Below are 27,267 nucleotides of genomic sequence, written 5' to 3'. Positions count from 1 at the left end.
ACTTAGTGAAATGTGTGGGTGATAAAGTGTTCACTCAAACTGTGCCAGCAGAGGGCGCTCTCTGGGAACAACAGTTCACTAGTCTGTTGAGAAATGAGGAGTGTTCACAAAGTCTGCTAGTTGTGTCCCACTGCCCATCCTGAGAAGACGGACGGACAGACAGACGGATGGACGGACGGAGAAAAGTCCACCCTGTACAACACCCAGTGCAATCTTACAGGCCCCATGGGTTGAAGGACACTGAGGGACCTGAGCCTCCTCAGGAAGTAAAGCCGGCTCAGGCCCTCCGTGTTTGTAGTCCACTCCAGTTTATTGTCCAGCACCACACCCAGGTATTCAGCGGGCCTGGGTGTTGTGCTGGACAATAAACTGCTTTTATCAGTCTGTTGTTGTGAGCACCATCTTCTTGGCTCTGGTGTCCTCGGGTGCGGGCATCAAAGCAAAGGACGCCAACAGACAGATCAAACTCATTAAGAAGGCAGAGTCTGTTGTTGGCTCTGAGCTTGTCACCCTGGAGGAGGAGGTAGAGGAGGTGGTGGAGGAGGTGGTGGAGGACAGGATGCTGGGAACGCTGCTGGCGATCATGGACAATGTCTCTCACCCCCTCCACGAAACTCTGGACAAGCTTGAGAGCAGCTTCAGCAACAGACTCATTCAACCTGCTGCCTAAAGGAACGGCTCAGGAAATCATTCCTACCTGGTGCCATCAGACTTTACAACTCTCACTCCACAACACACACATAATGCTCTTTAACTTAGTATTACTGTAAATACAACTGCACCTTATCCTCTCGCACCTTATGTTCCTCACACCTGTTCTCTTCTACCTCAGTATTTTATTTTATTTTATAGCTACTTATGCAGTTTATTGTATATAGTACTTTATTGTTTCTATATTTGCCCTTGTTTTTTGATTGAAATTGTATTTGAATGTACCTGCTGCTAAGATAACTTTATGAATGCCTTAAGGGAAATGAGGTTATCTATCTATCCATCTATCCATCCATCCATCCATCATCCATCCATCTGGCCCCCTCAGCTCAGCTCACCTGCTATCCAAGTCTCTGAAGCCATCTCTAAACGGCCTGGTAAACAGGAGATTAGAGCCCTCAGGTCTGTGCACACCCATATTGTGACATTATGGGCTGATAACGATGTCTGAAATAACCATTTGACCATTAACAATGACTTTTTCGTTATTGTTTATTATGATTTTGTTGTTATTTATTCCCCGTTTGTACCAGTTGAACAAAGAAATCTGTACAACAGCTCCCTGCTCAGTGAGAACAATGTTTCAGCATTTACATAGTGTTTTAAAATCTGATGGCAGGGATGTCACACACCAGCAGCTCAGACAGTGTATGTAGCACAACAGATAAACATCGGTGAACAGCACCTTGTGTGCTGACAGGCTGACAACAGTCAACAAGTTCCAATATGGCTGATACAGATGTTGGGCCAATTAATGGGTGGACCCTTAGCTACAACTCACTGTGTTCCTGCACCAACAACGCATCTGCAGCATGAAGTCATAAGCTCATGTCACGCAGAATACTTTCTCAGTACAAAGGGACGACAACTTACATTTGTTTGGACGGCCATGTGTTGTAAAATGACAAGTAAATGCACCATGATTCACCTGAACATGTCTCGTTGTAGTTGCCTTTGGAAACTGAAAGCACTGGGAGACACGCATGACACAAAATGAAAACTGTAACCAAAACAAGCACACATCTAAATGTGTATGTCTTCAGTCCTGCCTGGTAAAGACCACTGTGCTCACACTCCACACCTCCACTGTCATCAGCCAAGCTGGGCTCGTCCTGATGACGTCGTCGAAGTTAGTTTGATTCATGACTGCTGCACTGAACTTCATCTGGGGAACTCTAGTAAATAAACGCCTACTTGTTTAAAACACACGAGCGTGTGTGTACTTAAATCACAGAAGATACATGTTGGACATCTGCAGAAGCCTCTCTTCAATTCGGCTTTCACCCAAAACACACAGTGACAGTCTCTCATGTAAATCATGAACCCTCAAAGCAAACTCCAGTCACACCACAGAGCTGAATGTGTGTAGAAGGAAGAGGATGATGATGATGATGATGATGAGTGCTGCCTTGTGGTTTATGGCTATGTTATATCTGTGATACGTGTCAGGTGCAGTCACTGCTCCGTACAGCAGCGTGTATGGCGCCTGTTACCTAAAGCTCCCTGAGGTGTGTCTGTGTGTGTGTGTGTGTGTGTGTGCGTGTGAGGAGCAGCGGTGTGTAGCAGCAGCGTCAATACCCTCCTCTGTCACAAACAGCCGTCACACATGAAAACACTCGTTCATTAGCTTACCAGTGTGTCCACGCGCGTTCTCCCTGTCAATTACCGGTTTTTTGTTTTGACCTCTTCGGCTTCACTTCTACATGTGAGCGCGGTGGCTTGTGGTCGACGTAGTTCTAGACGGAAAGGCAGCTACAGTTCGATGTGCTGTCCGACCCGAACAGTTCACTCACACGGACACAGATCCGGTTCTGTGTGCGGCCCGTCCCTCGGGTCCAGGTGTGTGTGTCGGTCCGGCAGGGTGTGAGTCTGTTTGTCGCTCCGTGTGATGCAATAAAACTACAGCTCCGGCGAACACGGTGACGTCTCTCACACGCGCCACACATGATGTCCAGCTGTTCCTTTCGCATTGCACGGGATTGGCTCCGCCCACAACCATGACGTCAACCGTGCTTCATTCAAGACAACTGGGAGATTCTGGACAGGTTCCAGTGTAGAGAGCCTGTAACTGATGTAGCATGTTCCAAATACTGTTGTACAATTTTACACCGATGAAGGAAAAACATATTTCACATTTATAAATGGATTTTTTTGTTTTTTTTTCTAAAAAACGACTTGCTGCATTTGAGACACCTTAATACTGCAGGATAATCAATGTTTTTAAGCATTTAACAGGAAAAGAAATACTGTCTCACATTTTACATCAAGGACATTCTTTTAAACAAAATACATGAAAGTCTGGAATTATATCAGACACAACCTGATCAAGCTAAAGTATATATGTGCCACAAGATAATGTGAGCAGAAAAAAAAATGCATCTTCCCAAAACAGATAGTGGGCTGACTGTCACACTGTACTGCAACAGAAGAGAATCTGAATGTATTATAAGAGACTTTAAATTGTGTAAATTGTTGTCTGGTACAGATTAAAGTTTAACGTATTCTGCTTCATCCCACCACTGACCGGTAACATAACACGCAGCTCGAGCTTCTGAGCAATTCTTGTTTTGGTAACAGAGTGACCATCAACCGCCATCGGCTGACCTTAGATCTTGGATCTGAATGACCTCAAACTGTCCTCACATGACTCGCTAGCAGGAAGGACAGTTTAGCATGGACAAGAGAGGAGGCACAGGGTCCAACTTGGAAATAACAAAACATGTGGAACTTAATCAACAATGCCACAGTACATCACTGAAGACACCAGGGATGCTGACATTAACTTAAAATGACTTCTGAATTGAAACCAAATCCTAAAGGCAGATAAGAGTACAGGGATGTTGGTAGGAGGTGGTGATGGAACATGACTAAACCTCTGACCTACACCCAATCAAACCAGCTGACTGAAGTAAATGAGTGAATTAGAGCAGAAAATTAGGTTAAGGCTCATCCGCCACAAATGACTTGTTTGCTGTTATTTTTTCCTCACCCTGCTTTCCTTCCTCATAAAAACATGGTGACAGACTTAAAAGGTCGACAGACTTGAAAATGTTTGGGTCTGGTTCAAAATTACACTGAGGTGAGCGTGATCCAAAATGTCAGTAACAGCCACTGCCAGATAAAAGATTAGTGTCAATTACAACCAACCCAGTGGACAACAGCTAAAATTGCCTGGTTGACCTTGGATTTCTGTGCCTGCTTGGCCCTTTTATGCAAAGGGTAACATGCAGGAGTTTATTGCCCCCTGGTGCCCAACTTGCTACAGCAGCTTCAACCTTTTCTTTGGCATGTCCACAGACAATAGTGGAGGACGAAATCAGATTCACTACCTTTAGATTCACTTTACATTTACTGAAGTGAAAGTAATAAAACCACAAGATAACACACAGTGGAATTAAACACTTTATTATTACCATGCAATAAGCAAGTGTTTCATGAACCTTGAATTAGCCTGTTTAATGTTGATGTGTATGACAGGATGGTTACAGGAAGTAAAACAGTATGACTGACAATAAATAGACATATCTACGGGACAACCCCATAAAACAATGACAATAATGCTCTGGCCCAAATTCATTGATGGTGTACAAAACAAGAAACCATCTCCAGTCGTAAAGACTTAAATATAGACACCAACACTTGTGTGCTGCAGTTTTCTTATGACCCTGAACATAATGGCAGAAATGTCAAATATGAAGTAGCTGAGGCAGCAAAAACAGTCATGGTGGATCTGGGCCTGAGAAGAAGAATATCACATGTTGGTCTGTCTCATTCACACAGCGGTACCACAGAACGTCAGTCAACTTCACTGTCTTTGGTCAGCTTTTGCACTCCAAATGGACGTCTGTTCCTCTGAACCTGGAGCTGAAAACACACAACAGGCAAAGCAAGATTAGCAAATGATACATACAGAATATCAATATTTTCAGGTTCGGCCTCATGTCATTTTGAATGTTTGCTACAAAATCCCAAAACATTTTTTTTTTTGGCCTATGTCTTATTCATGTTTGCATCTGATGACGTTTTCTCTAGGGTTGTGACGAATGCGACATAACTTGGAGGAGAGTTAAGGTGGAACTCTACCGTCTTCCGGCAACAACAGGACGCGATATCTCACGTGACTTTTCCGGCTTTTTATTTTAGTATTGTTTCTTGTATGAGGCTCCTTTTTCAACTTCAAGGTCAATATTGTTTTTCGCTAACGACAAAACAACAAATTATCCGTGCATTTATATGGAACTAAGCTTTAGGAGCGTTCCACCTTAACTGTCCTCCATGTAACGTCGCATTCTGAGATCCGTACTTCTCAGCTGGCAGGACAGTGGCTGGTGGAAAAGCAACTGCTAATGTGAGTAGTTCAAAAACTTTCTTTTTAGTAAACTCTGTGTACACAAACAATGTTCTCAATGCTCGTATTCATGTGTAGAGACCCTGGTGTTGTCATGTTGTGTCGAGCCTTCTTATTTATTTAAAAATAGCGATTTTGATGCTAGCGTAAAAGTGCCTGTAGCACTCCCATTGAAAATAAGTTTGACCCAAAAACAAAAATACGGTTAAAGTGCCATAATTACGTAATTATGCTTTTACACGAAGGGTTGACTCGGGTACATTCACAAAAAAAAAAGCCTAGGTGGCCTTTTTGTGAGAGTTTCGCTTTAATAAAGACCTCTATTCTCACAAGACCTTGACTGGTGATAGAGATACGTTTCTTTTTCACCTTGGCTCCCTCGATCATGTGCAGGTCTTTCTGAAGTGCGTTGCTCAGTCCTTCTTCTGATGAGAATCCAACCCAGCAGAACCCTCTGTGGAAGCCCGTTTCTTTGTCCTGGCACAGCACAAAGCACACCGTCAAACACACAAACACAAGCACAAGCAACTCATGCAAGATCTTCAAGGTTTTGCAAGAATAACAATCAAACAAGATTTTCACTGAGATGGATTATTCAAGAAGTGTTGAGCGTCTGTATAAAACTTAAAGCTGCCTGACAGATAAACACACTCCAAAATCTAAAACACTATAGTATGAACAGAATAGAATAGAATAGAATGCCCTCAGTAATGAAAAGTACTCTTCATTTGTAGTGTTATTAGTAGACAGTGACAGTACAGGGCTGTTAAATGACAACTATAATATATGAGCCTTTATTCTCACTGCGCACAGGAAATATCAGAACTAGAGGGAGCAGTTTCACATCCAACCAGTGCACACAGCTGTACACGATATCAAGGACTGTATGTACAGAATAATGAATGTATCAATTGACTAGTACAGTAAGAAGAGGTGTTGTTATGATATATGATATAGTACATCTATGATTTGCACAGAATGGACAGATCCAATATACAGCACACATGGGAATCAGTGACAACTTACAAACGGGAGGAGACACTTCTTCACTGCGCCGAACTGTCCAAAGTACTCCTTCATCTCCTCTGAAAGACAGCAGGTACATGTCACGTCAACATGTGCAGGGCATGATAACGACTTGATGTCTGAGCTACCACAGGACTATTTACACAACGATTCAGCTAATGTAGTTGAACCTCGTCTCACAGAGCAGTCCATGCCTGACTCTCACCCTCACACAGTCACAGTGTTAAAGCGTTCGGTGTTTGAACCTCGCGGTGTTTTACTGATCACCTTCTCCTCACATGAAGAGGCTTCGTGTTAGCTAACAGGTGATGGCGAGGCTGCGTTCTTCGTGCAGCGACGTGTAAACCGAGGAGAGAGTCTCCAAAGACGCAGAGCTGTCTATCACTGTGTATCAACGACCATTCAAACAGTTTCATGAACTTACTGCCGGCCACAGTCCAGGGTATTTTAGACACGAACAGCTCGAAAGCCTTCTTTGACGGCGCCGCCATGTTTCGTCCTTGGTATGCCACTCTGACCTATGACGTAGTGGCACGTGACGCACCCCAGCGCAGATACTAATACAAATAATTTTAAAATGTACTTTAGGTCATACTCTTCCATCTTTCTTACATTATTTCCACAATGAACATGTACAATTTAAGTATACTGTTTGAACTGTGGAAATAAATTAAGACGAAAAAGATCCTGAAGAGACTTGAGGTCAAATGTCGGTGACGTCATGGCCAAGATGGCAGCCTCCATGGTGGAGAGCGGAGAAGATGCATTCAGAAAAATATTCAAGTTTTATAAGAGAAGAAACCCTCCGCCGGATTTCAGCGATGTCATCGACTTCTCCAAAGGTGTTCCGAGTGACAAGGTGAGGGGAGCGTCATTCCCGGAGCATGAACACGGAACAAGTCACCAGAATCACGTGGTTCCGTCTGAGTCTGACTGACTGACAGCTTGTTTAACATGAGCACTGAGTTTAAATAGCTGAATAATAAAAAGAAGCAGAAAGAAGCCTGGCAGCACGTGGGTGAATACTTTAGATACTAGCTGATCCTGTCAGCGGGGGGAACACGTGCTGACACACTTAAAAAGAAGGAGTAAAACCATAAATACAAAACTACAACACACAGTTAGAGAAGAGAAGAAGAAGAAACCAGACACTTGACATTAACAAGGTGCAGGGTTGTTATGGAAATAACCACCTCAGAAAGTGTCATTATACCATGACAACTATTATTATCAATACATATTTATTAGTATAATTCACAGATGTGGTGTGTCTGTGTGATTGACAGATAGTTCCAGCTAAATTGGACCCTGCTGCAGTGAGTGATGTGGAGGCTGCCAGGGTTGGATTACAGCCTGTCAGAGACTGGAGGGCCCACGGGCTGCACGGCTACCCAGGTAAACACAGGACAGTGAAGACAGTGAAGACGGAGAGTTCTTCAACCAAAGCCCAAATACCAAGTGCTGGACACACTCTTAGATCGAGACTTAATTCAGTGTTTACTTGGAGAGAAAACCGCCATGGAGTAATGTACATGTGGATGTCAAATGAAAGGAGGACAGGTTTTAAAGACGCTGTTCCACCAGGATCCACCAGAATCTGTTTCCACACATCATTAAAAGATCTGCCATAGGCGTTCAGCTGGGTTGAGATCAGCTGATTTGCATCATTTTCATAGTCATCAGCGAGCCCCTTAACACTATGTGTGGGCACCTGGACTTTATTACTCCACGCGTGTTTTCCTTTAATGTATGTGTTATGTTCCTGTGCATCGGTGTGTTTGTTCCCACCACAGCTCCAGTGAGACCAGTGAGTTTAATGTTATCAAAGACATTCTGGTTCTGTGACTCAGTACTGTACCGTCGTGTGTTGTGTAGGATTCATCTTCATCTCCAACCCCTTCCTGCGGGGCTCCCAGCCCCCCTGGGTCAGACAGTGTCTGAAGACCTACCCCCAGAAACCCAACGTCTGCAACCTGGACATGCACATGTCTCCCTCTGACACCCAGGACATCTGGGACAAGAGTGTCCAGGGCCTCAGGTGAGACGAGCTGTTGCTCTTTCCCTCTGATTGGATCTAACTGATTTTAGTTCCTGATCATCTTGCAGGCGTCCACAATATACTTTTTAAGCAAACTGTAGAGAATGCGGTATTTAATGTCCTCTTACGTCTGTTTCCAAACATCTGGATCTGCTGCTGCAATTTTCCTTTTAATAACTGGCCACTGTGAGTCTGACAGTGATATAGTAGTTCTTTAATATATACAATAATTGGTTGCATAGGCTTTCTCTGGCAACGTTCCGTTGACATGCTCATTGACAGTGTACTGGTCCCACTTCCCAGCCACCCGCCTCTGTACTATAAGTGCTCTCTGTGTTTGATCCTCCACACAGGCGTCCCAGCTCTGGAAAGAGAGAACCAAAGACTCTCCTGGAGAGGCTGCGCTGGGTCACTCTAGGCTATCATTACAACTGGGATACCAAGGTAAGAATGAACGCCAGTATTCTGCTCACAATTTCAGTAGATTTACATCACCTCTTATTTTTAGCATCACGTGTGAGGCGAAACGCTTGACGTCAAAAAACTGAAAGTTGAAAATACAGAGCGTTACTCTGTAGTAGTCATGGAAAGTCCATTCTGTTTGTCTCAGTGCAGAAGGCATAAAACAAAGTCATCCAAACAGAATAAATACAGAGTGAATATATCACTGACAGTTCAAATGACATTTCCAGTTTTTGTGGCATTTCGCGCGTTTTTCAGAGGCATGTCTGAGAGAATCCGTCAATAATTGTATAATATAAATGTACGTGATCATTCGAATTTGGCCAGAAATTAATTTTGCTTGTTTCAGTTCTCACTCATTTTGCCTCTTTATCTCTTACATCTGTAATAATTAGTCTGTTAAGACGCGTCTCTTCATGTTGACCAAACGTTTCCTTGTTGTACAGACTTACTCGGCCGATCATTACACTGCTTTCCCGGCTGATCTCCACTTGCTGTCCCTCCATGTGACAGCCGCCTGTGGGTTCCCAGGGTTCAACGCAGAAGCTGGAATCCTCAACTATTACCGGTCGGATTCCTCCCTGGGAATCCACGTGGATGAATCTGAACTAGATCACAGCCGACCACTGCTGTCATTCAGGTGAGACGGGAGAATTAAAGCCCAACCCAAAATAATTAAAATGATAATAATATGGGGATAAGTCTTAACTTTCCTGCTTACCCACAGATCAGTATTCTAAACCCTCTCACTGTTGTTGTCTTACTTGGTAGTTTTGGCCAGTCAGCCATCTTCCTCCTGGGAGGCACCTGCAGACAGGACCCCCCCACCGCTATGTTCATGCACAGCGGGGACATGATGGTGATGTCCGGACAGAGCCGCCTCCTGTACCACGCTGTTCCCCGCATCCTTCCAGCACCCCAGGGACATCCAGCTTCTGAGATGGAAGGCTGCAGTCTGGGTTCGTCCCTGCAGGACAGCGCTGTGGTGCAGCCGGTGTCAGAGGAGGACTGGGCGGTGTGCTCCAGGTACATTCAGAGCTCCAGAGTGAATGTGACTGTCAGACAGGTGCTGGGGCCCGGGCAGAGCTTCCCACAAACACCCTCCTCTCACCAAAGGACTGATGCGGGACAGCCAGGAGGGTACCACGACAAGCAAGAAGATGGAGAGACAGGGAAAAGGAAGAGGAGTAATAGCTGTGACTCTGCCGATACTGTGGAGACATGACACAGACCACCTGCTGTGACACTCATTGTGAGACGTGACGCAGCGTGTCATACCAAAGTCCTCCTCTGCAGTCCTTTTGTATTATTTGTCACCTCGCTGAAATGCAGAAGCCACTCAAGTCAGATGTGGTGTTAACACTGGGTCAGTTGTTAGCATTTATAAATACAATGGTCTTTTTACTTAGAACAGGAAGGTCCAACCCCCTTCTACTGGCCTGTCTCGGGTAGCAAACAGAACCATAACCCAGAAGAAGGTAGCAAAACCAAAGTGTAGTCAAGCCCTCAAACTTTATATTGATTTATTAGGAAAACACCCAAATTGGCAAAAACAACTTACATTTGGGGAAGTGTGTACAAAATCCAGAATCTATGCCTTCTGTTAAATAAACATCATGAAGAACACTAAGTGTGTGTGTGTGTATAGTCAGGTCTGTAAGTAGTTCAGTGGCATCATGAGATCAGATGTTCTCAAACAACACTCAGTCCAGATTACACACAGTAGCGCAGCTTTGACTGCTCATTAGATGTATTTTCAAAAAGATTCACACAACATTTTAAAATACTTCCTGTAGGTCACAATATGTTTTTTGTTTTTGTTTTGTTTTTTAATCAACCATCACGTGTTCAGCAGATTAGTTAGTAGTTGCAGTGTCTGCAGGAGTAACACACACTGTTGCATTTCCTACTCCAGTGCATCACCAGAGCTACATGTTAGATCATTATATCCATCCAACAGTAACAGGCTTGGAATGAAATGAGTTATATAACTTTATCAATCTCATCAGTCATACTCTGATGTTTCACAGCACAGTGGCATCAAGAGATGAAACAAAAGGCATGCAGGATGAATTCACACACACTGCATGTGCTCATCCAGTCCTCATTCATGGGAATGCATGAATTATAAATTGTACATGTGAAAGATGATTTCAAATAAAAAATGGCAAAAGTGCAAAAAGGCAACATCAAACCAACTTAAATAATCACACTAGCAGATGTTAGCATGAGAAGTGCCACAGCAGCGCTTCTGACTGGTTCCCGTTTCCTCTTTTGAGATGGATGGCTGCGTGTGTTTTCATAAAATATATGCTTTAGTTCATTTCTAAAACATGAGTAAAACAAATTTACATCAGTTGTCATGTTACATTTGTTTTTTTCTTTGCTAATTATAAACCACAGTATGCCATCATATCAATAGAAATATATATTAAAATTCATATTTTACTTGTCCAGCGCTGAGCTTTCATTCTCATTAAAAGCCCCTCGCTGTCTGCGCTGGACGCTGAGTGTTCATGTTAGACGCTGAGAGAAGAAGAATGAAGTCATGTCCTCAAATCTCCACGGATCCATTCAACCACCATTTTGGCAACGTCTCTTCCTGCGTCCAGAACGAAGGCGTGGCGGAAACTGTTCTCACACAGCCTAAAATCTCCGCGTGGGAAGTCCTTTTTGATGTCATGATAATACTGAACAGGGCACCAGTGGTCTGTAGCTCCATAATAAAATATAAGCTGAAAATGGGAACACAAACATGGTTGAATACACGATAACAGGTGAAAAGAACACATCACAGGTAAACCATCTACTCGCAACTCAAGGAAACATGTCTTCATGTTGCATGTGGATGTCCAATATTGACTAGTAGCTGCTGAGTACAGAGAAGTGTACAGGTGGGTCTTTGTTACCTTTTGGAGATTTTCCTGAATGGTTATGTTGTCTCTTTCCAGAACTTTCTTCATCTCCTGCCCTCCCATGTACATAGCATTAGCTACAAAGAGAAATGAAATCACACCAATCTAGTCATCGCTTTATCACATCTCCCACGACAACAGAGGCTGATCCAGGTGAGCTGGTATTCTGGCACCATTTTATCACCATGCTCTCATATCTGCATTATAGACTGAATGAATGAATGACATTCCTCTGTCACTGAACTGCTGCTACTGAAAACTGAATGTTTTGGACTCCGAGCTTCAGATTTATCATTTGAATTGTGAACATCCACGTCTGAAGGGCAGTCAACAAGCTAACGTCCATAAAAAGCCTTTATCACTTCTTCAAAAATCATTCACACCACAGCTGAAGACTGCATATTCAGGAAATGACCCCTCTGTAATATGGTGGTATCACATGCCTGGAACACAAGCCGTCAAGAAAAGAATATAACTGGCCCTTTGACACTGAACGAGACTAGCACTGCACTCACATGATTAATTGATTAGTTCTCCACTATGAATAGAATCTGCAACTACTTTAATAATCGATTCGTTTCCTCCTCTATGACAGAAACAGATTGTTTCTGGGTTGTGTACATAACCAAGACATTTGAGGACGTCATCTTTGGAAAAAAGGGAACATTCTTTACCATTTTCTGACATTTCAGAGACTAAACCAACTGATTAATCAAGAAAAGGACCAACAAATTAATTGATGATTATTATTATTATAATAATAATACTTGCAGCCCTACACTAGACTACACAGAGCTGATTTAATACTGCTAGAACACATTATAAATAAAAGTGAACAGTTTAAGTATCAATGCAGTGAAGAAGCACGACCAACCTGCACAGTCTCCACTGAGTAAACCAACAGTAGGCTGAACCACAGTGTGGTCCAGAGAGCGGATTCCACCAAACACCAGTTTGATCAGGTTGGCTTTGAGGCTCTCAGGCAGCAGAGAGAGCAGGAAGAGAGGCAGGTAGGCCACATAACGCATGTGACACAGCACCGGGGTCATGACCTTCCCCTGCGGAGTCTGAGCCATGCGCTCAATGGTTGGAAACAGCATGACGGCCTTTAGAATCTGTGTTAAGAAACGAGGGTTGCAAAAGACACATTTCAGCGGATCCCTCTCGATAATAAAAGGCACAGGTTCCCCTGAACATGCTATGTGTTTCTCTAAAAAGATAGACTGTGAGATGGTGACTAACCTTGAGTTCAGGATCTCTCTTCATCAACTCCAGAATAATGTAGCAGCCAATGGAGTGACCCACCAGGACCAGGCTGGTTTCTCTGGGAACATGTTTCCTGAGGAAAGCCAGCTTGTGTTCAATCTGCCCGCTGAGACCAAACACATCACCCTCTGCTGCTGAGGAGGCATCTGGATTAAAGACAAGCCAAAAATCTGAACTTGCAGTGTCTATGACTGGACCTCACCTCCACTCAACACAATCAACATGTTGCCATTTTAAGGGTCTGCAGACCACGTATTGTTTCATATTTACATTACTACAATACCTTGCTCATAATGTTCAAATTATTCATATATGAGCTGATTTCATGTCAGAAAGTGGACGGCGTGGCATGACAAACAGTTGGGTGAGACCTCAGGATGTTTTTAACAAGACGTCGGGTCAGTTTTCTCCCTGGTTAGTGGCATCAAAACTGGAGAATCTTGACTAGATGTGGAGACAATTTGAAGCATCACAATGTTTCACTGTGGACATCATCATCATATGCCAATTCCAGAGACATCACCCAACCCTAGTTGCAGTTAAGTAAACTTAAACATAACAACCCCGAACGTCTAGATATGATGAACATTCCTCTTTCAGCTGATTATTCATGCGCTCTCTTCCAGCGTACCGAGGTCAGCATGGGGACACTGAGGTGATGAGATTAATCTGTACCTTCTATCATGTCCATGGAGTCTGGTGGCACACAGTGGCCAGCGTGGCTTACAGCCCACACTGGGTGGCGGTATCCAAACATACTGTGAAGTGTTTGCATGAAGGTTTTGTAGAAGCCAACGACACCTGGGTTACCTGAATGGAGACAGCAGAAGTCAGTTTCGTCAGTTTGCTCAACAATACATTAGAAAATGTAAGGAATGTGCATTTAGATCATATATGGTCTCCACAAAAGACGGCCTGCTCCATCCAAAGATATGAAAGGCTCGTTGTAAGGTAACGAAAGTACAATGATTCTTAGATTCAGGTGATTATACATGAATGTAAACATAATTAGAAACATTATATTAAATAAATTATATTAAATATTCTCCATCTCTGACAACCAATCTCTCTAAATACTACAAACTGAGACTAGCTTTTCAGATATCTCTGCTTAAAAAGAAAACAGTATAAAATGTCTTCTTGTTCATATATTACTTGAGTGCTCCGCATTGTGGAATGCAGAACAGTCATCCAACTCACCTGGAACGATGAAGAAAAGCACCTTGTGTCCAGAGTGCAACTGACAGGGGCCAAATCTGAGCAGCTCTGTGGCGGCTCCACAGCAGTAGATGAAGTCCGTCTGTGGTTCATCCCTCCTGTCGGTCACCATGGTGTCCATCTCATTAGCTCTGAGTGAACATGATGGGTTGCAACATTTTCATTTTGTTAAGTCGTATTGTATACACTCTGTGAGCATCTTTAGTCAGTTCAATCACATGGTACATACAGATCTCTTAAACAGGTGTGACTGTATTACTGTCATGTAGCACAGCTGGCTCTAATAGCCGATTCAGTATGTCAGCGGGGTCCAAAGGTAATACACTTCACCCCCGTCACAGGTCAACGAGCGAGTCCTGCATGTTAGTGCTGCTCGATCTGTTCACTACGTTTCCAACAGCGAAGTTTAACGTTACACGGTTTTAAAGTGGCAGAATGAAAACAGTGAAAACAACTACGTTACTGCCATTTTTATGTATCTGGTACAACTATAGCTAATTCTGTTGACGCCGAATAAAGGAGCCGTTGCTTAATGTAAAAGTGTTTTCGTGTTAAGAGGTTTTTATAAAACACGTACCTCCACCAACACGAAGCCGTGTTAAACTGACATAATTTCAGGTGGAGTCTGGTGTGAGAGCAACACTCGCACTGACAGCAGTTTCAGCTAGTCACAATCACGAGACGCACACTGACATTAGCTTAAATCCCAGTGGACACTTGCCAAACATAACGTAAAATACCAAATTATATTTTACCTCTTAATAACAGTATGAAGATTAAGACGATATGCTCTCCATTGATTGGTACCTCCCGTTAGCTGCTCTACTGCGTGAGTACTTCCTGCTTTGCAGACTGCTGGATTCTGATTGGTCGGTTTTACGGCCGTCCCATAATACCTTTCTTTTTTTGGTTAAAGGGCACAAGCCTGGAAATGAGCGATGAGCATGTGAGGCAGGAGTGACTTTGCTCAGTAAAGTTATACTTTAAGCTCAGTACAACTTTACACAAAAAAGTTTTTATACTCTATATCTATCTGAGTGACTACTTTTATTTGCACTGTAGTGGCAGATTCCTCTTCCAGTGTTTTAAAAGCCACCTGAATGATACGAGCTTGACTGGTAACCTGACGCGTGTCCACTTTCATTCATTAAATAACTCCATTACTCACAGGTCTGCAGTTGATGTCCCGTTTATTTTGGCAGGTGAGGATTCCATAATTCAACATCAACACAATAAAAACATATCCCGTGGTTCACGTTCTCCATTTCACGGTCAAAAAACATTATGCGTCCGGCTCCTCTCAACCTGAACAAAGCCAAAGGCTGCGCTGCGCACCTGCGCTCGCTTACCTGTATAACTAAGACTCCACCCATAACATCTTCCGGACAGGTATAGATAAATCTATTAATTAACATAAACAACCCACTTACTTGTATTAAAATTAACACATTTAAACAAGATTTATCCTTATGATTAATCATTTAAACTAAGCCTTAATTTGCTGACTTAAATATAAACTCTTCAAATAAGTTTGAAATGGCTTCTACATGCACATTAGTATAGTATGCTATATTTAAACAGTTTGACTAAAATATTGATCTCACTGTGTAGGATATACTTGGATATTCCCTGACTTTTACCTTCTTCTCCTCTGCAGCTCCAAAAAAAGTTTTCCTTGTGGTTTGGATGTGATTGAACGACGCTGTGGTGTTGCCAGTGTTGCAAACAGTCTTCCTACACACATCACAGATCGCAACATGTAGTCCAACCATCTCTGCATGTTGGGTTAAACGAGTGGTCAGGGTATGCACGCCGCCCGAGTAATGCACATAACACGACAACAGCACAGCAGAGGAGAAGCAGAGTAGACGTACAAACTCCAATTCCAATCAAGTTGGGACGTTGTGTAAAACGTATTTAAAACGGAATACAATGATTTGCAAATCTTTTTGAATTTTTTTCAATTGCATTCACTACAAAGACAAGAGATTTAGTTCAAGGTGTTGCAGGCATCAAAATTCTAAATGAGTGAATATTTGCAAAAAAACAATATAGTTTATCCGTTTGATCATTTAATCTGAATTGAAAAGGATTTGCAAATCATCGCATTCTGTTTTTATTTATGTTTTACACAACATCTCAGCTTCATTGGGATTTGGGTTTGTATATGTCTTCAATACTGATATACAGATGTGTGGGTACAAGGTAGAAGAGAGGCACTGACACTGATCATTGGTAGTATGTTATCTAGCCCGACCAATACACCGGATTTTTAAGGCAAATACCGATACAAATATTTGCTGATTTAAAAATCCGATATTCCGATAAATCGGCTGATATATATATTTAAAAAATCTAAATCCAGAAACGTGTAACAAAACATCAACAGATTTCCATTTGTAGTTATTTATGAGTCCTCACTAAAATAATAATATGATAATGCAGTTTAAAAATAAACTTGTTTGTTTTATTGTCACAACAACATTGGAGTATAATTTATATAACAAAATGCATAACTGATTTTGACAGAGTAATGTCACCCTTGGTATTGAACATAAAAATTGACAGCAGTAATGCACACAGGTGACAAACAGCCATCAATACTGCTCACAGTTTACACACTGAGAGCTGGTGGTTTTCTAGACAAAGTTTTTGAATGACTGAAAAATGAACTCTCCCTGCGTGCGTTCTTTCATGGGCAGTAATGTTAATAGCTCCACTTTTGCAGTCATATGTATTGCTGGTGTCTGTAGACTCGTCTAATTGCAGTGAGAAACACTTGCAGTCTGCAATGTCTCTCCGAAGCTGCTGTGTCAAATCCTCGGCCATTACTTCGCAGCGCTGTGTAACTACTTGATAGCTGAAGAACTTTGATTGATGATAATATTTCCAGTTTGTTTTTAAAATTCCAAAACAAGGAGTCAGCTGCCTCAACGAAGGCCTCTTTTATCACCTTAGCACTTAACAAAGTGTAACAAAACAAAGAATAAATGGATCGCCTGTCAGTCCGCACGGAGGGAATAGCACTGTCCGTATAAACAAAGTTGCACCTGGAGGCTCCGTGCACACAACAGGGCGACACAGGAGACCAAGAGATCCAATCCCATATTGGCTCATAGTCGTGCCTTAGCTGTTTTCTTTTGCATGCTAGTGCCTGGAGGTTGCTAGCCAAGACGTGATTTGTCAGAAGGCAAGACTTTATGTTTTGTCTTGGGGCAAAACATTTCACCAGAGGACCAACACATTTAATGAAGAGTCCAAGAATTACCAGGGTTATTATATTTAACCAAATTAAACAGACACACACACACACACACACACACACACACACACACACACACACACACACACACACACTGACACACACACGGTGTTCAAAATCCAAAGCACCTCCGCTTTCAACGTCCTGGATACTTCAGAAAGAAGTACAACACACGGAGGGAACTGTGAATCTCAGCAACACATTTCCAAAAACAGAAAAAGGAAAAAAAAAAAGTTGATGACGGTAAGTGAACATACATATTTTAGACCTAACTGAATGTAACTTAAGATCTATACAAAATATGGACGAATTTAAAGGGATATTCCGGTGTAAATTTAATCCATGTTCTAACACACCGTGACACCGAGTAGGACCCCCTTGAGAGATAAAGTTTGCAGACCGCTAGCTTGCGTAATTTTACCAACCTCAGAAACGACCGCACGACAATACATTGCAGTAAATGGGTCCAAGTATAAACAGCCATCAACAAGCCACAAATAATGCTCAGAACAGCACCAAACTTCAGCAACATCGATAATCGAGTGCAGTAGAGTTCCGCAGCTCAATGATGATCATTATTGCGGGACTCTACAGCACTCGGTAATCGGCTCACAGGGCTTCCCCACAACAAGGAAAGCTTCTCGGGTGGTGAGCTTTGTTTATCTTTACCGACAAATACGGCAACTATATCAATGTTTGATGCCTCGAAATATGTGCTGGGACCCTGTTTCTAATGTTGCTGAAGTGTGGTGCTGTTCTGAGCATTATTTGTGGCTTTTTGATGGCAGTTTTATATTTGGACCCATTTACTGCAATGTATTGTTGTCGTGCAAATGATAAGCCAACATAACAAAGTATGGCCGGCAGGACCCACATCACACATCTCGCACGTACACACATATTTACTTCAGGTAGTCTTGGGTGATGAATGGATGTTTGAGGACTTCAGCGGGAGTGATCCTCTCATTCAGATCAATTTTCAGCAAGGCCTTCAGGAGCTTTTTACAATGCACACCCTCTACAACCTCCGCTTCATTGTTTTCCTCCTAGTTCAGACAAGGGTCAAATCCATCAGTCAAGTCACATTGATGATGATAAAAAAAAACTGCAACGTTTGTAATAATAAAAACTACTTTACTTGTACTTCTTCGTCACTCGTCGCTCTCATAGCTCTCGTCACACCCACAGCTCTCCTCTAGGCGTGTGCCTCGCAGTTATCACAGAGAAATTCCACATATGTCTAAAAGCAGGTTCAAAGTGTTTGTATTAATGTTCCTCTAAATCAATCTGAACGATTAACTGTTAAATATTGGGATAACATGTTATTCTAACAAGAAAACATTCTGATGAAAGATTAAATAACGTCACTGTGGTACCTTGAACTCCCAGCCGTTGGGAAGAAATAATCTGCCTTTGGAGAATCATTAAAAATATAGCCCGCTGGCACAACGAGGACTGCAACAATACAGTTCATCTGGAAATTAAACACAGCATTACATCAAAATATGCAAGAGGAAGCAAAGAATTTTTCCCAGGAGGGCAAAGTAAGGACCAGCCCATATCTGAATGGCCAGTTCTTGTTTTATTTTGGTTGGCTTGGTTTAGGCAAGAGGAGTGAGATTGGTTGGGTGAGAATATCAGGGTAAGCCAATCAGAGGCAGAGTAGGGGAGGTAGGTTTGAAAAAAAAAGCCCAAGACTGTTTTCCATTCCCTGTTTTCCTTAAATTTATTTTTGATTCCCAGGTTTAGATTTCTCATGATACATGTGGGATGTAAATTGGAGCACTAATTGAATAAAAACCACAACTGAAGAAATGCAAGTAACTGACAAATTGTCTCACATTAGTGGATGACTTACTATTTCCGAGACAGTTTCCTTTGAGCAGTGCATTACCGTAGACGATCGCAAACATCACACAGCCCAGGGCCCACATATCAATGGCCTCAGAAAATGGAAGCTCCAATGCAACTTCTGGAGACCTGAAGGTGGAAGAGAAACATTACACTGGATGTTTACACTGTCATATTTTGGAAAGGGAGCACATCGAATAAAGATAAAACTGGTCAACTGCTAACTTATACCAGTGTAATAATAATACAGATAATCCATCTTACACAATATGGAGTGGTTGCAAAAGCATGTCTAGTGTGGCTTCTGATATAAGAAAGGCCCCACCGAAGTCTATCAGCTTGAATATGAAGGTTCATTTGGTGATTCGCCATCATTATGTACTGGAGGTGGAGATCAACATGGATCACCCCAGTCCCTTTCAGCCCATCAATTGCTGTGGCCATCTGAAAGTACAAAGGTCAGTAAGAATGTACCAAAGTCTGAAACTGACAGAGTTTGCAGTGTTCATACACCTGTTTGATGATTGTTCTAAAGTCAGCCAGAGGGATGGGTTCATCTATGTTGGCAAGGTAATCATGTAAGCTTATATCCAACAGTTCAAAAACAAGTGCAGTTCCAATTTTGGATGGAAATGAATCGATGAGCTCAACAATGTTGTGGAGATTATTGATTTTGCTCTTGATGCTGCTCAGCATGGAAACCTAGAGAAACATGACCAGTTTGATGAGATTAGTTTTGTATGGTTAATGTGTCTGTAAACCTGAGTTAGTTGGTTAAATAAAGTACCCAAATATTCAGAACTTCATGATCAGTTCCAGAGTGGCTTTGGATCAAAGAAAAAACTGTCTCCTAGCAACCAGTTTGAATGTAAACACAATTAGATAGATAGATAGATAGATAGATAGATAGATAGATAGATAGATAGATCTGACAGGGAAATTATTTTGTTACAGCAGTAGTGGGTCCGCAAATAAAACACTTTGTACATAACATAAATAGAAGGCAATATATACATAGTGTATATATATATACTATGCACAGTGTGCTATAAACAATAACAATATATACAACAAAACAAAATATGCAAAATATGTTATAAAAAATAATAATATATACAAACAGTAGAGAGACCAGAGTTCTCTGTCAGGCAGAGGTGAGAGAGTTATTGTATAAAGTGATGGCTTGTGGCAGGAAAGATTTCCTGTATCTGTTGCTACGACAGCGAAGCTGAAGCAGCCTTCCGGAGAAGGTGCTCCACTGTCTGACCAGTGTGAGTTGGAGAGGGTGGAGAGGATTATCCATGATGGATAACAGTTTGTTCAGTGTCCTCCTCTCCACCACAGCCTCCAGAGTGTCCTGTTTGCAGCCAATCACAGAGCCAGCCTTCCTGATCAGTTTGTTGAGTCTGTTGGTGTCGCTGGCTCCGATGCTGCTTCCCCAACAAACCACAGCAAAGAAAAGTACACTGGCCACCACAGACTGATAAAAGATCTCCAACATCTTGCTGCACACATTGAAGGATCTCAGCTTTCTCAGGAGGTAAAGTCTGCTCATCCCCTTCTTGTAAACAGCTTCAGTGTTAGATCTCCAGTCCAGTCTGTGGTTGATGGCAACACCAAGGTACTTGTAATCCTCCACCGCCTCCAGATCCTTTCCCAGAATGCGCAGTGGTTGGAAAGCCATCTTCCTTTTCTTCCTGAAATCTATCACCATCTCTCTGGTCTTGCTGATGTTCAGCCGCAGGTGATTCTGTCCAGTCCACTCCACAAAGTTGTCCACCAGTGCCCTGTACTCCTCCTCCTGTCCCTCACTTATACACCCAACAACAGCCGAGTCGTCAGAAAACTTTTGCAGGTGACACGACCCGGTGTTGTACTGAAAGTCAGTGGTGTATAAGGTAAACAGGAAAGGAGACAGTACAGTCCCCTGTGGAGCTCCTGTATCACTAACCACCGCATCAGACAGAACACTGCCCATACGGACAAACTGTGGCCTGCCTGTCAGGTAGTCAGTAATCCAGGAGATCATTGTGTCGTCTACACCCATCACCCGGAGCTTCTCCCCCAGTAGCAGCGGCTGAATGGTGTTAAAGGCACTAGAGAAATCAAAGAATGTGATTCTCACAGTGCCTCCTCCACCATCCAGGTGCGAATGGGCTCATTGCAGCAGGTAGATGACAGCGTCATCAACTCCCAAGTGGGGCTGGTAAGCAAATTGCAGAGGGTCTAGCAGGGCTCTCACCTGCGGCCTCAGGTTGGCCAAAACCAGTCTCTCCAGCACCTTCATGACGTAAGATGTGAGGGCCACTGGTCGATAGTCATTGAGGTCTGATGGTGTTGACTTCTTTGGAACAGGAACCAGGCAGGACGTCTTCCAAAGCACGGGTATTCTCTCCTGACCCAGGCTCAGGTTGTAGAGGTGTTGTAGGACAGGAGACAGCTGGCTGGCACATGTCTTCAGGATCCTGGGGCTGATACCGTCAGGGCCTGCAGCCTTCTGCTGGTGGAGTCTCTCCAGCTGTCTCTTAACCTGGCCAGCAGTCACAGTCATGCAGGGGATTTATTACATTTTTAATCGTGTGAATCTGGATTTAATATGTTAACATGTGTGAAGTCAGGGGAAACTGCTGAAGTTGGACATTTTGGATAGTGCTGAAAGGCAGAGCTTCGTATCATGGTGCTTAAAACTGTGTTCAAACTGTGTAACAACAGTGTACACACAAATCCCAAAATCTTTACATAGTAACCTTTTTACCTAGTAATTTTTAAATTGCACTCAATAAAAATAATTGCCTTTTTGCTCTTGGCACTTACTGCACCTTTGACTATACAAAATCTTTTACAACTGTGAACACCAAAATCACAGTAGTATCCCATCTCCTTGATGGCTTCTTTGCAGATGGATTTAGCAAACTTTATTGCCACAATCTGCCCAGTGTCCCTCTTCTGACATTTCAACACCACTTGAGTGAGTTACGCTCACCCAGAACTTCCAGGAACTCATATTTGCTGGGGTTGTCGACCTCGAATGTCAAATAGGATGAACATGAACAGGATTCATCAAATGATCAGGATTCATCAGATGACAATTTTCTCTCAGAATACTGAAACAAAATGGGTAAAAACAAGAATAAGGAGAAGTTACTTTCTGCCCCTTTGAAGGAACATAACAATTGCTACATCCACTGGTTTCTGTCAACAGTTAGATTACCCAAAATACGTTGAACAACTGCTTTAGGTCTTTACATAGACAATCGTGTACTATTTTTTAGAGAATCTATAAATTCTTCTATATTGTTGTCTTGTGTAACTTTCATATATTTAATTAATGATTCTTCTTACACAACATTGACATTGTATTATTAAGTATAAAAAGTAGGAGATGAGAAAGTATCATGAATTGACCACCGTTTTATTGCAGGCTGAGGCAAAGTGCAATATTTCACACTCTAGAGACTCTCTTAGAGACAACTTGGACTCAGCTTACATAGAGTAACTGTAGATTACTAGTGGGAATGCATGCAGTCAGGGTGGGAATTTTGTCATTTTAGGGGCAAGTCCATTTGGCCTTCACTTTTTTTTTCAGAGGCACCAAGGCCACATGACAGGGCACAAAGGCCACTGGGTAAAATGTGTTGATTTACCTTTCAGACTGATACCATAACATCTTAATTTATAATAAGACATGGATTGTGTATTAAAACATTTTTTTATACCAAAATCAAGTTAAAGTTAGATTAGAAAGTAGTTTTTGTTAAGTAGGGTTAGGGTGAGATGGGTTTTGTGACACCTCACTGAATATTAGTGTTATTGAATATTTCTCCCAATAGAAATTCCCCAAAATTATGGCAAAGCACATTTTTTCCAAACAAAAAATTGTAGAATAACCAGCAGGAGACCACTGATGTGTGGAGTGATTTTGGTGACACTGCACTCTGAATAATAGTGAAGTTATTGAATTTTTTGTAGTTTCTCTTTTCGGTGTTGCACTTTGTAGACGGTCCCTGCGCCCTCGTCTCACAGCCGGCTGACCATACAGACCAGAGTTAATGTCCAGACGCTCGTTTTGATTAACATACGGTTGTAGCTCGTTGTCTACCTTACTACGGTAGAAAAGAGCCGTCGTTTGTGTTTTAACAAGGTTTCACTTATGAGTTATTGATCCGGGAAGTTCGAATCTGTGAATATATTTCCAACTTTACCGGACTAAATCCTACCACATAAGTCAGTTACGTATCATGTCAAAACCGGCTGCGCTCGCTTTCGCACCTGTGCTGTAAGTTTCGTACTTCTGTTTTGAGACGCTGCTGCTGTTTGAGAGGCTTTCACGTGAGATCATCGTGATGATGAGACTCCACCTGCGCGAACCGCGGACTCACTGAAGTTACTGTGAGTGACTACTGTGCAATCAGGTGGCTGTAATTAAAGGCAAGCTCGCTACGCTGACCGGGCCAGGGGCACAGAGGCCACTGTGGCCGTATGATGAGTTTTTTTTTCACGGGGCATCAAGGCCAAAGTGCGGGGCAACAGCGGCCATGAAATTCCCTCCCTGCATGCAGTCAATGCACTGTCTTTATACTTAAACGTCATCTGATCGGCCTGATGTGATCTATTTTGAGAACTCCGATCAAAACCGATAGGGGCATTATCGGCCGATTGCGATCGGTTGCCGATCGATCGGTGCATCTCTAATATTGACATAATCACACACAAGCCTGTGTGCAACTAAAGTGTCCTCCTGCATATTGACAGTCTCCCCCTCCTTATTAACGGAGAAGCCTCTCTTGACAGAGGCCTGCCCATGCGATAAGAGAAGCAGCTTCTGGCAAAAAGCCCAAAGCTCTGGGTAGGGCTTGCTAATGAAGCCATGGAAGATGATGTCCAACCTCTTTTGCAGTGGCAGGAAGGAGAGAAACTCTTCGTTCCTACACTCAAGGGACAGGAAGGCTTCAAATTGTTGGAGAATGTAATCCCCTATAACAAAACAAGTGAAAAATATTGTGATAAATCATAATCTTGTATCAAGAACCTTAAAACCTCTTTAATCTCTAGAAAGAATGCTATAACATTTGGTTATAAATGTGTAAAATCAGGGCTTTCCCTAAGGGCAACATTGAAAATGTTTAATTTTTTTAAATTTATGACCAGATAATGAGTAGGACAACAATTCCTCATCCAGTCTTGTTGATCCCTGTAACTTGCATAGCTTTCCATTTGACATCAAGCTACCTCACAAATTGTTGTTGTTTTATCTGCTAGCAGGTTACATCCAGTCTGATACATTGCCTTACATTTATTTTGCTCAGGTGTTTCATAAAAACACTTAGTTGCTGCAACTAAAATTTGGTTATGTAGGGAAAGCCCTGTGTAAAATGAAAATATTCTTATACATATAGGCCACTGCACACAGAACAGGTGCAGAACCATTAGAAGAGGGAATGGTAAAAGCAAGAGATCCAGGCTCAAACATATCCTGATTAGAAAAATAGAAAAGGAACACAAATGGTGGAGCAAAAGTCTGTAAAAGAAGACTATGTTTACAGCACTACGCTTAACAGCTCTAATAAATATTCAAATATATTTGAGAGTGGCACTCTAACTTTTGTCCCTTCCAAAACTAATCCTACCAGCGGAAACACCCCCTGCCAACTGCCTGATATGCAGAAATGTCTGGTTCTCTGAACATGGCAGAGGGGTCCAGACACTCCATCTGCCTTACAGTGGGATATTTCAGGCAGCTCTTCTCCTGCACCTTTTTCACCATGTTGCTGATTCCCTGCATGCAGTCCCTTCTATATTCAAGGACCCTGAGCTCTGAACATTTGCTACTCTGCACAGATGGATATACAATAAAATGAAATGTTAGCATGCACAACATATTGACACCCACTGCTTGCGTCCTGACCCCATTCTCTAAAATTATCTTTGAAAATGACCAAAGTACCTTGAGGGCTGCCTCAGCACCCAAGCCGATGTCAATATGCTGTAGTGGGAGCAAGTTCTGCCTGTCATTTATGTCCAGCATGGTGAGCTGCTGAGTGCTGCTGCCCTGCAGGACCTCTCTCTTGATGATGCGTCTCAGTAGACTTTGTCAGAAGACATTTGCAAAAGTAAATGTAAGTGCCATGTATCCACATTTTCATGCAGTGATATCATAATTCAGAAACAAAAGTTGAGGGATTGCATTAATAACGGCAAAAATCTAATATTGTGCATCCCTAACCTACAGTGAGTTTTTTGCTGACATTAGGGGCTCTATCTTAACGATCTGAAACGCAAGTATCAAATGCAAAACGCAAGTAGCTTTGTGGGCGGATCTCAGGCACTGTTGCTATTATGCCGGCGGGATAAATGACTCTTGCGCCCGACGCGAATCTAAAATGGGTTGGGCTGAACTAGCTACATTACTCATGGGTGTGGTTTGGGCATAATGTGCAATAAACCAATCAGAGTGTTTGCTATTATAATGGCGAATTTGCCAGGCGCACACCAGGAGCGGTTCACAGCCGAGGAGACCGACGTTCTCGTCAGGGCCATAAAAGACCGAGAAGTGGCATTGTATGGGGATAGGAGAAATCCATCCAAATTAACTTTGGTTAAACGGGTGTGGGAGGAAATTGCCACAATTGTTTCTATGGCTGAAATCCCCAGGACATCGCACCTGGCCTCGGGAGCAGTGCGCACGGGCCGAGCAGTGCACAAGGGCCAGCTGAGGAGGGAGCAGCGCAAACACCAAGGTGCAGAGGATCCAGACCCACTACTCGCCGTGGCAGCATTGTCAGACCGGACCGCACTGTCCGGGATGCGGCAAGGTATTAATGCCCGTCTTGACCGGGCGGCGATGTTGCTGCGGCCTCTCAGGCGCATCGCCTCAAGTCTCCAAACGCACCACCTGCTCCTGTTGTGCCCCTTCCTCCTCCTCCCCCAACTCCATCTCCGTCCACCCATTCCACTAGGAGCACATCGCGCATTGCCACTCTCGGACCCTCATGGCTACGACGGGCGCGTCGTATATCAGAGGGAAAAATAATTAGTTCTTCTGTTTAAATCTTTTCAACTTTTTTTTGTATGGTTTGCAAAAATGGGAACTGCTTCCTTGTAGATGAGAGAAGCAAAGTGTATGCACGTTGAGCACACGCTACATTATGGCCAACATGCGCCCTTAAAATAGCATCTGAATAAGCGCCACTGAATTTAGAATAGGTTTTTCCTGGTCTGTTGCGGAATTGTTTTCTGAAACAGCAAAATAGCACCAGTGAACGTTTGCCCCGGAACACGCCTCCTCTTTTCGCTGAACCGCCCCTGGGAGCGCAAATTCATTCCCTAATTTAAGGACGTGCGTCTGTGGAGGGAAAATTCCAATGTGCATCGAATGCAAAATAGGAATTATATAAGCGCCAGTGTACAAAGTCAATTGCGCTTAGTGCAAGATAGAGCCCTATGTAGTGTGCTACCCATATCAATCATTACCTTGATCAATTCAGCCAAGTCTTTGTCAAGGAAAGGTATCACTGGCTCATCTGTCTGGTACTTCTTCAAAAAGGGATTGAAGGTCCTGGCAACTGTCACGAAAAACTGCAGCTTGGCTAAAATGAGTGGATCCTTCTGGGCTGCTTCGACTGTATCAAAAGATGCTGCTCCAGGATTTGGCAGCTCCTTTCTTTTCACAGCATCCATGTACAGCAGAAGTGATGGCCAGACCACCAGAGCTCTCTCTGCGACGGGCAGGTTCTCCAGCTACCGATGGCCACAGAAGTTCAAATAACTTGTGATTGACATTTGGCCCATCCATGGAGATGGACAAGAGCTAGCTGATGTCCAGTTGGTCTACACTAGGGCTGCACGATTCTGGAAAAAATGTGAATCATGATTTTTTTGCTTAGAATTGAGATCACGATTCTCTGGCACGATTTCTTTCACAAAATGTTTATTGCACTGATGAACTTGAACAAAACTGTAGTAGTATGGCATTGTAGTATGGCAGAGGCATACTACTATGCCTCTGCCAAAGCAATGTTTTTTTTTGTTTTGCTGAAGTTCCATCATTGGATGAGAAATGATTTTTACAAAAGTAAAAAAAAAAAAAGTTAGTCTCCAAGATGAGAGGGCATCCTTTAATCCCTCATGTTGTACAGTGTTTATTGGGGCTGTATCCTTGGCTAGGTGATAT

At 42.8% G+C, this 27,267-nt stretch overlaps 4 protein-coding genes across 16 annotated transcripts in view; 1 reads left to right on the top strand and 3 right to left on the bottom strand.

Annotated features, from left to right (window-relative positions):
* adck1 (aarF domain containing kinase 1) overlaps nucleotides 1–2,665 on the bottom strand; it is a 63,374-nt gene extending 60,709 nt beyond the window's left edge. Inside the window, exon 1 of one of the 2 annotated variants that reach the window (XM_030392243.1) lies at nucleotides 2,344–2,665. The gene's annotated coding sequence lies outside the window, so the exon portion shown is untranslated. The remainder of the gene's footprint in view (nucleotides 1–2,343) is intronic. The other variant, XM_030392242.1, reaches the window with a different exon arrangement.
* A 1,435-nt stretch (nucleotides 2,666–4,100) lies between these two features.
* slirp (SRA stem-loop interacting RNA binding protein) lies at nucleotides 4,101–6,657 on the bottom strand. Its single transcript, XM_030443211.1, has 4 exons — nucleotides 6,510–6,657; nucleotides 6,086–6,144; nucleotides 5,429–5,536; nucleotides 4,101–4,575 (listed from the first exon to the last, which is right to left on the bottom strand). The coding sequence occupies exons 1-4, from the start codon at nucleotides 6,574–6,576 to the stop codon at nucleotides 4,507–4,509; spliced, it is 303 nt and encodes a 100-aa protein (XP_030299071.1). The 5' UTR covers nucleotides 6,577–6,657; the 3' UTR covers nucleotides 4,101–4,506.
* Nucleotides 6,658–6,793: 136 nt separating this feature from the next.
* On the top strand, nucleotides 6,794–10,211 carry alkbh1 (alkB homolog 1, histone H2A dioxygenase). The gene is made up of 6 exons (XM_030443197.1): nucleotides 6,794–6,944; nucleotides 7,372–7,480; nucleotides 7,961–8,123; nucleotides 8,477–8,567; nucleotides 9,032–9,225; nucleotides 9,357–10,211. The coding sequence occupies exons 1-6, from the start codon at nucleotides 6,807–6,809 to the stop codon at nucleotides 9,808–9,810; spliced, it is 1,149 nt and encodes a 382-aa protein (XP_030299057.1). The 5' UTR covers nucleotides 6,794–6,806; the 3' UTR covers nucleotides 9,811–10,211.
* Nucleotides 10,094–26,922, bottom strand: ldah (lipid droplet associated hydrolase). 12 transcript variants are annotated; one of them, XM_030443200.1, is made up of 16 exons: nucleotides 26,568–26,922; nucleotides 25,042–25,183; nucleotides 24,725–24,927; nucleotides 23,984–24,071; nucleotides 22,081–22,201; nucleotides 19,362–19,541; nucleotides 19,105–19,226; nucleotides 18,623–18,720; nucleotides 18,385–18,486; nucleotides 18,153–18,292; nucleotides 13,967–14,115; nucleotides 13,442–13,576; nucleotides 12,743–12,912; nucleotides 12,375–12,615; nucleotides 11,495–11,577; nucleotides 10,094–11,320 (listed from the first exon to the last, which is right to left on the bottom strand). In XM_030443200.1, the coding sequence occupies exons 9-16, from the start codon at nucleotides 18,412–18,414 to the stop codon at nucleotides 11,132–11,134; spliced, it is 1,137 nt and encodes a 378-aa protein (XP_030299060.1). In that variant the 5' UTR covers nucleotides 18,415–18,486; nucleotides 18,623–18,720; nucleotides 19,105–19,226; nucleotides 19,362–19,541; nucleotides 22,081–22,201; nucleotides 23,984–24,071; nucleotides 24,725–24,927; nucleotides 25,042–25,183; nucleotides 26,568–26,922; the 3' UTR covers nucleotides 10,094–11,131. The 12 variants fall into 12 exon arrangements, with proteins under 12 accessions (XP_030299060.1, XP_030299059.1, XP_030299062.1 ...); XM_030443199.1 differs by lacking the exon at nucleotides 26,568–26,922 and having other exon boundaries at nucleotides 25,042–25,452; XM_030443202.1 differs by lacking the exon at nucleotides 26,568–26,922 and having other exon boundaries at nucleotides 24,850–24,927; nucleotides 25,042–25,452.
* Between the last annotated feature and the right edge of the window lie 345 nt (nucleotides 26,923–27,267).

This window comes from Sparus aurata, chromosome 16 (genome assembly GCF_900880675.1).
Source record: "Sparus aurata chromosome 16, fSpaAur1.1, whole genome shotgun sequence".
In the NCBI taxonomy this organism is placed as follows: Eukaryota; Metazoa; Chordata; class Actinopteri; order Spariformes; family Sparidae; genus Sparus; species Sparus aurata.
Note: the sequence above shows the minus strand (reverse complement) of the source record. Positions and strands in the feature narration are given on the sequence as shown.

Bases quoted from the DNA above. Each gene is read 5' to 3' on its own strand.
- slirp (XM_030443211.1), bottom strand. From the start codon at position 6,576: ATGGCGGCGCCGTCAAAGAAGGCTTTCGAGCTGTTCGTGTCTAAAATA. The intron at 6,145-6,509 runs GTAAGTTCATGA...GCTGTCTTTCAG, and splicing joins ACCCTGGACTGTGGCCGGCA to AGGAGATGAAGGAGTACTTT. The intron at 5,537-6,085 runs GTAAGTTGTCAC...GTGCTGTGCCAG, and splicing joins AGAAGTGTCTCCTCCCGTTT to GACAAAGAAACGGGCTTCCA.
- ldah (XM_030443200.1), bottom strand. From the start codon at position 18,414: ATGAGAGCGACGAGTGACGAAGAAGTACAA. The intron at 18,293-18,384 runs GTAAAGTAGTTT...TGTCTGAACTAG, and splicing joins CGAGTGACGAAGAAGTACAA to GAGGAAAACAATGAAGCGGA. The intron at 11,578-12,374 runs GTTGGTCGTGCT...TTCTCTTTGTAG, and splicing joins ACTCAGTGGAGACTGTGCAG to CTAATGCTATGTACATGGGA.
- alkbh1 (XM_030443197.1), top strand. From the start codon at position 6,807: ATGGCCAAGATGGCAGCCTCCATGGTGGAGAGCGGAGAAGATGCATTC. The intron at 6,945-7,371 runs GTGAGGGGAGCG...TGTGATTGACAG, and splicing joins AAGGTGTTCCGAGTGACAAG to ATAGTTCCAGCTAAATTGGA. The intron at 8,568-9,031 runs GTAAGAATGAAC...CTTGTTGTACAG, and splicing joins ATTACAACTGGGATACCAAG to ACTTACTCGGCCGATCATTA.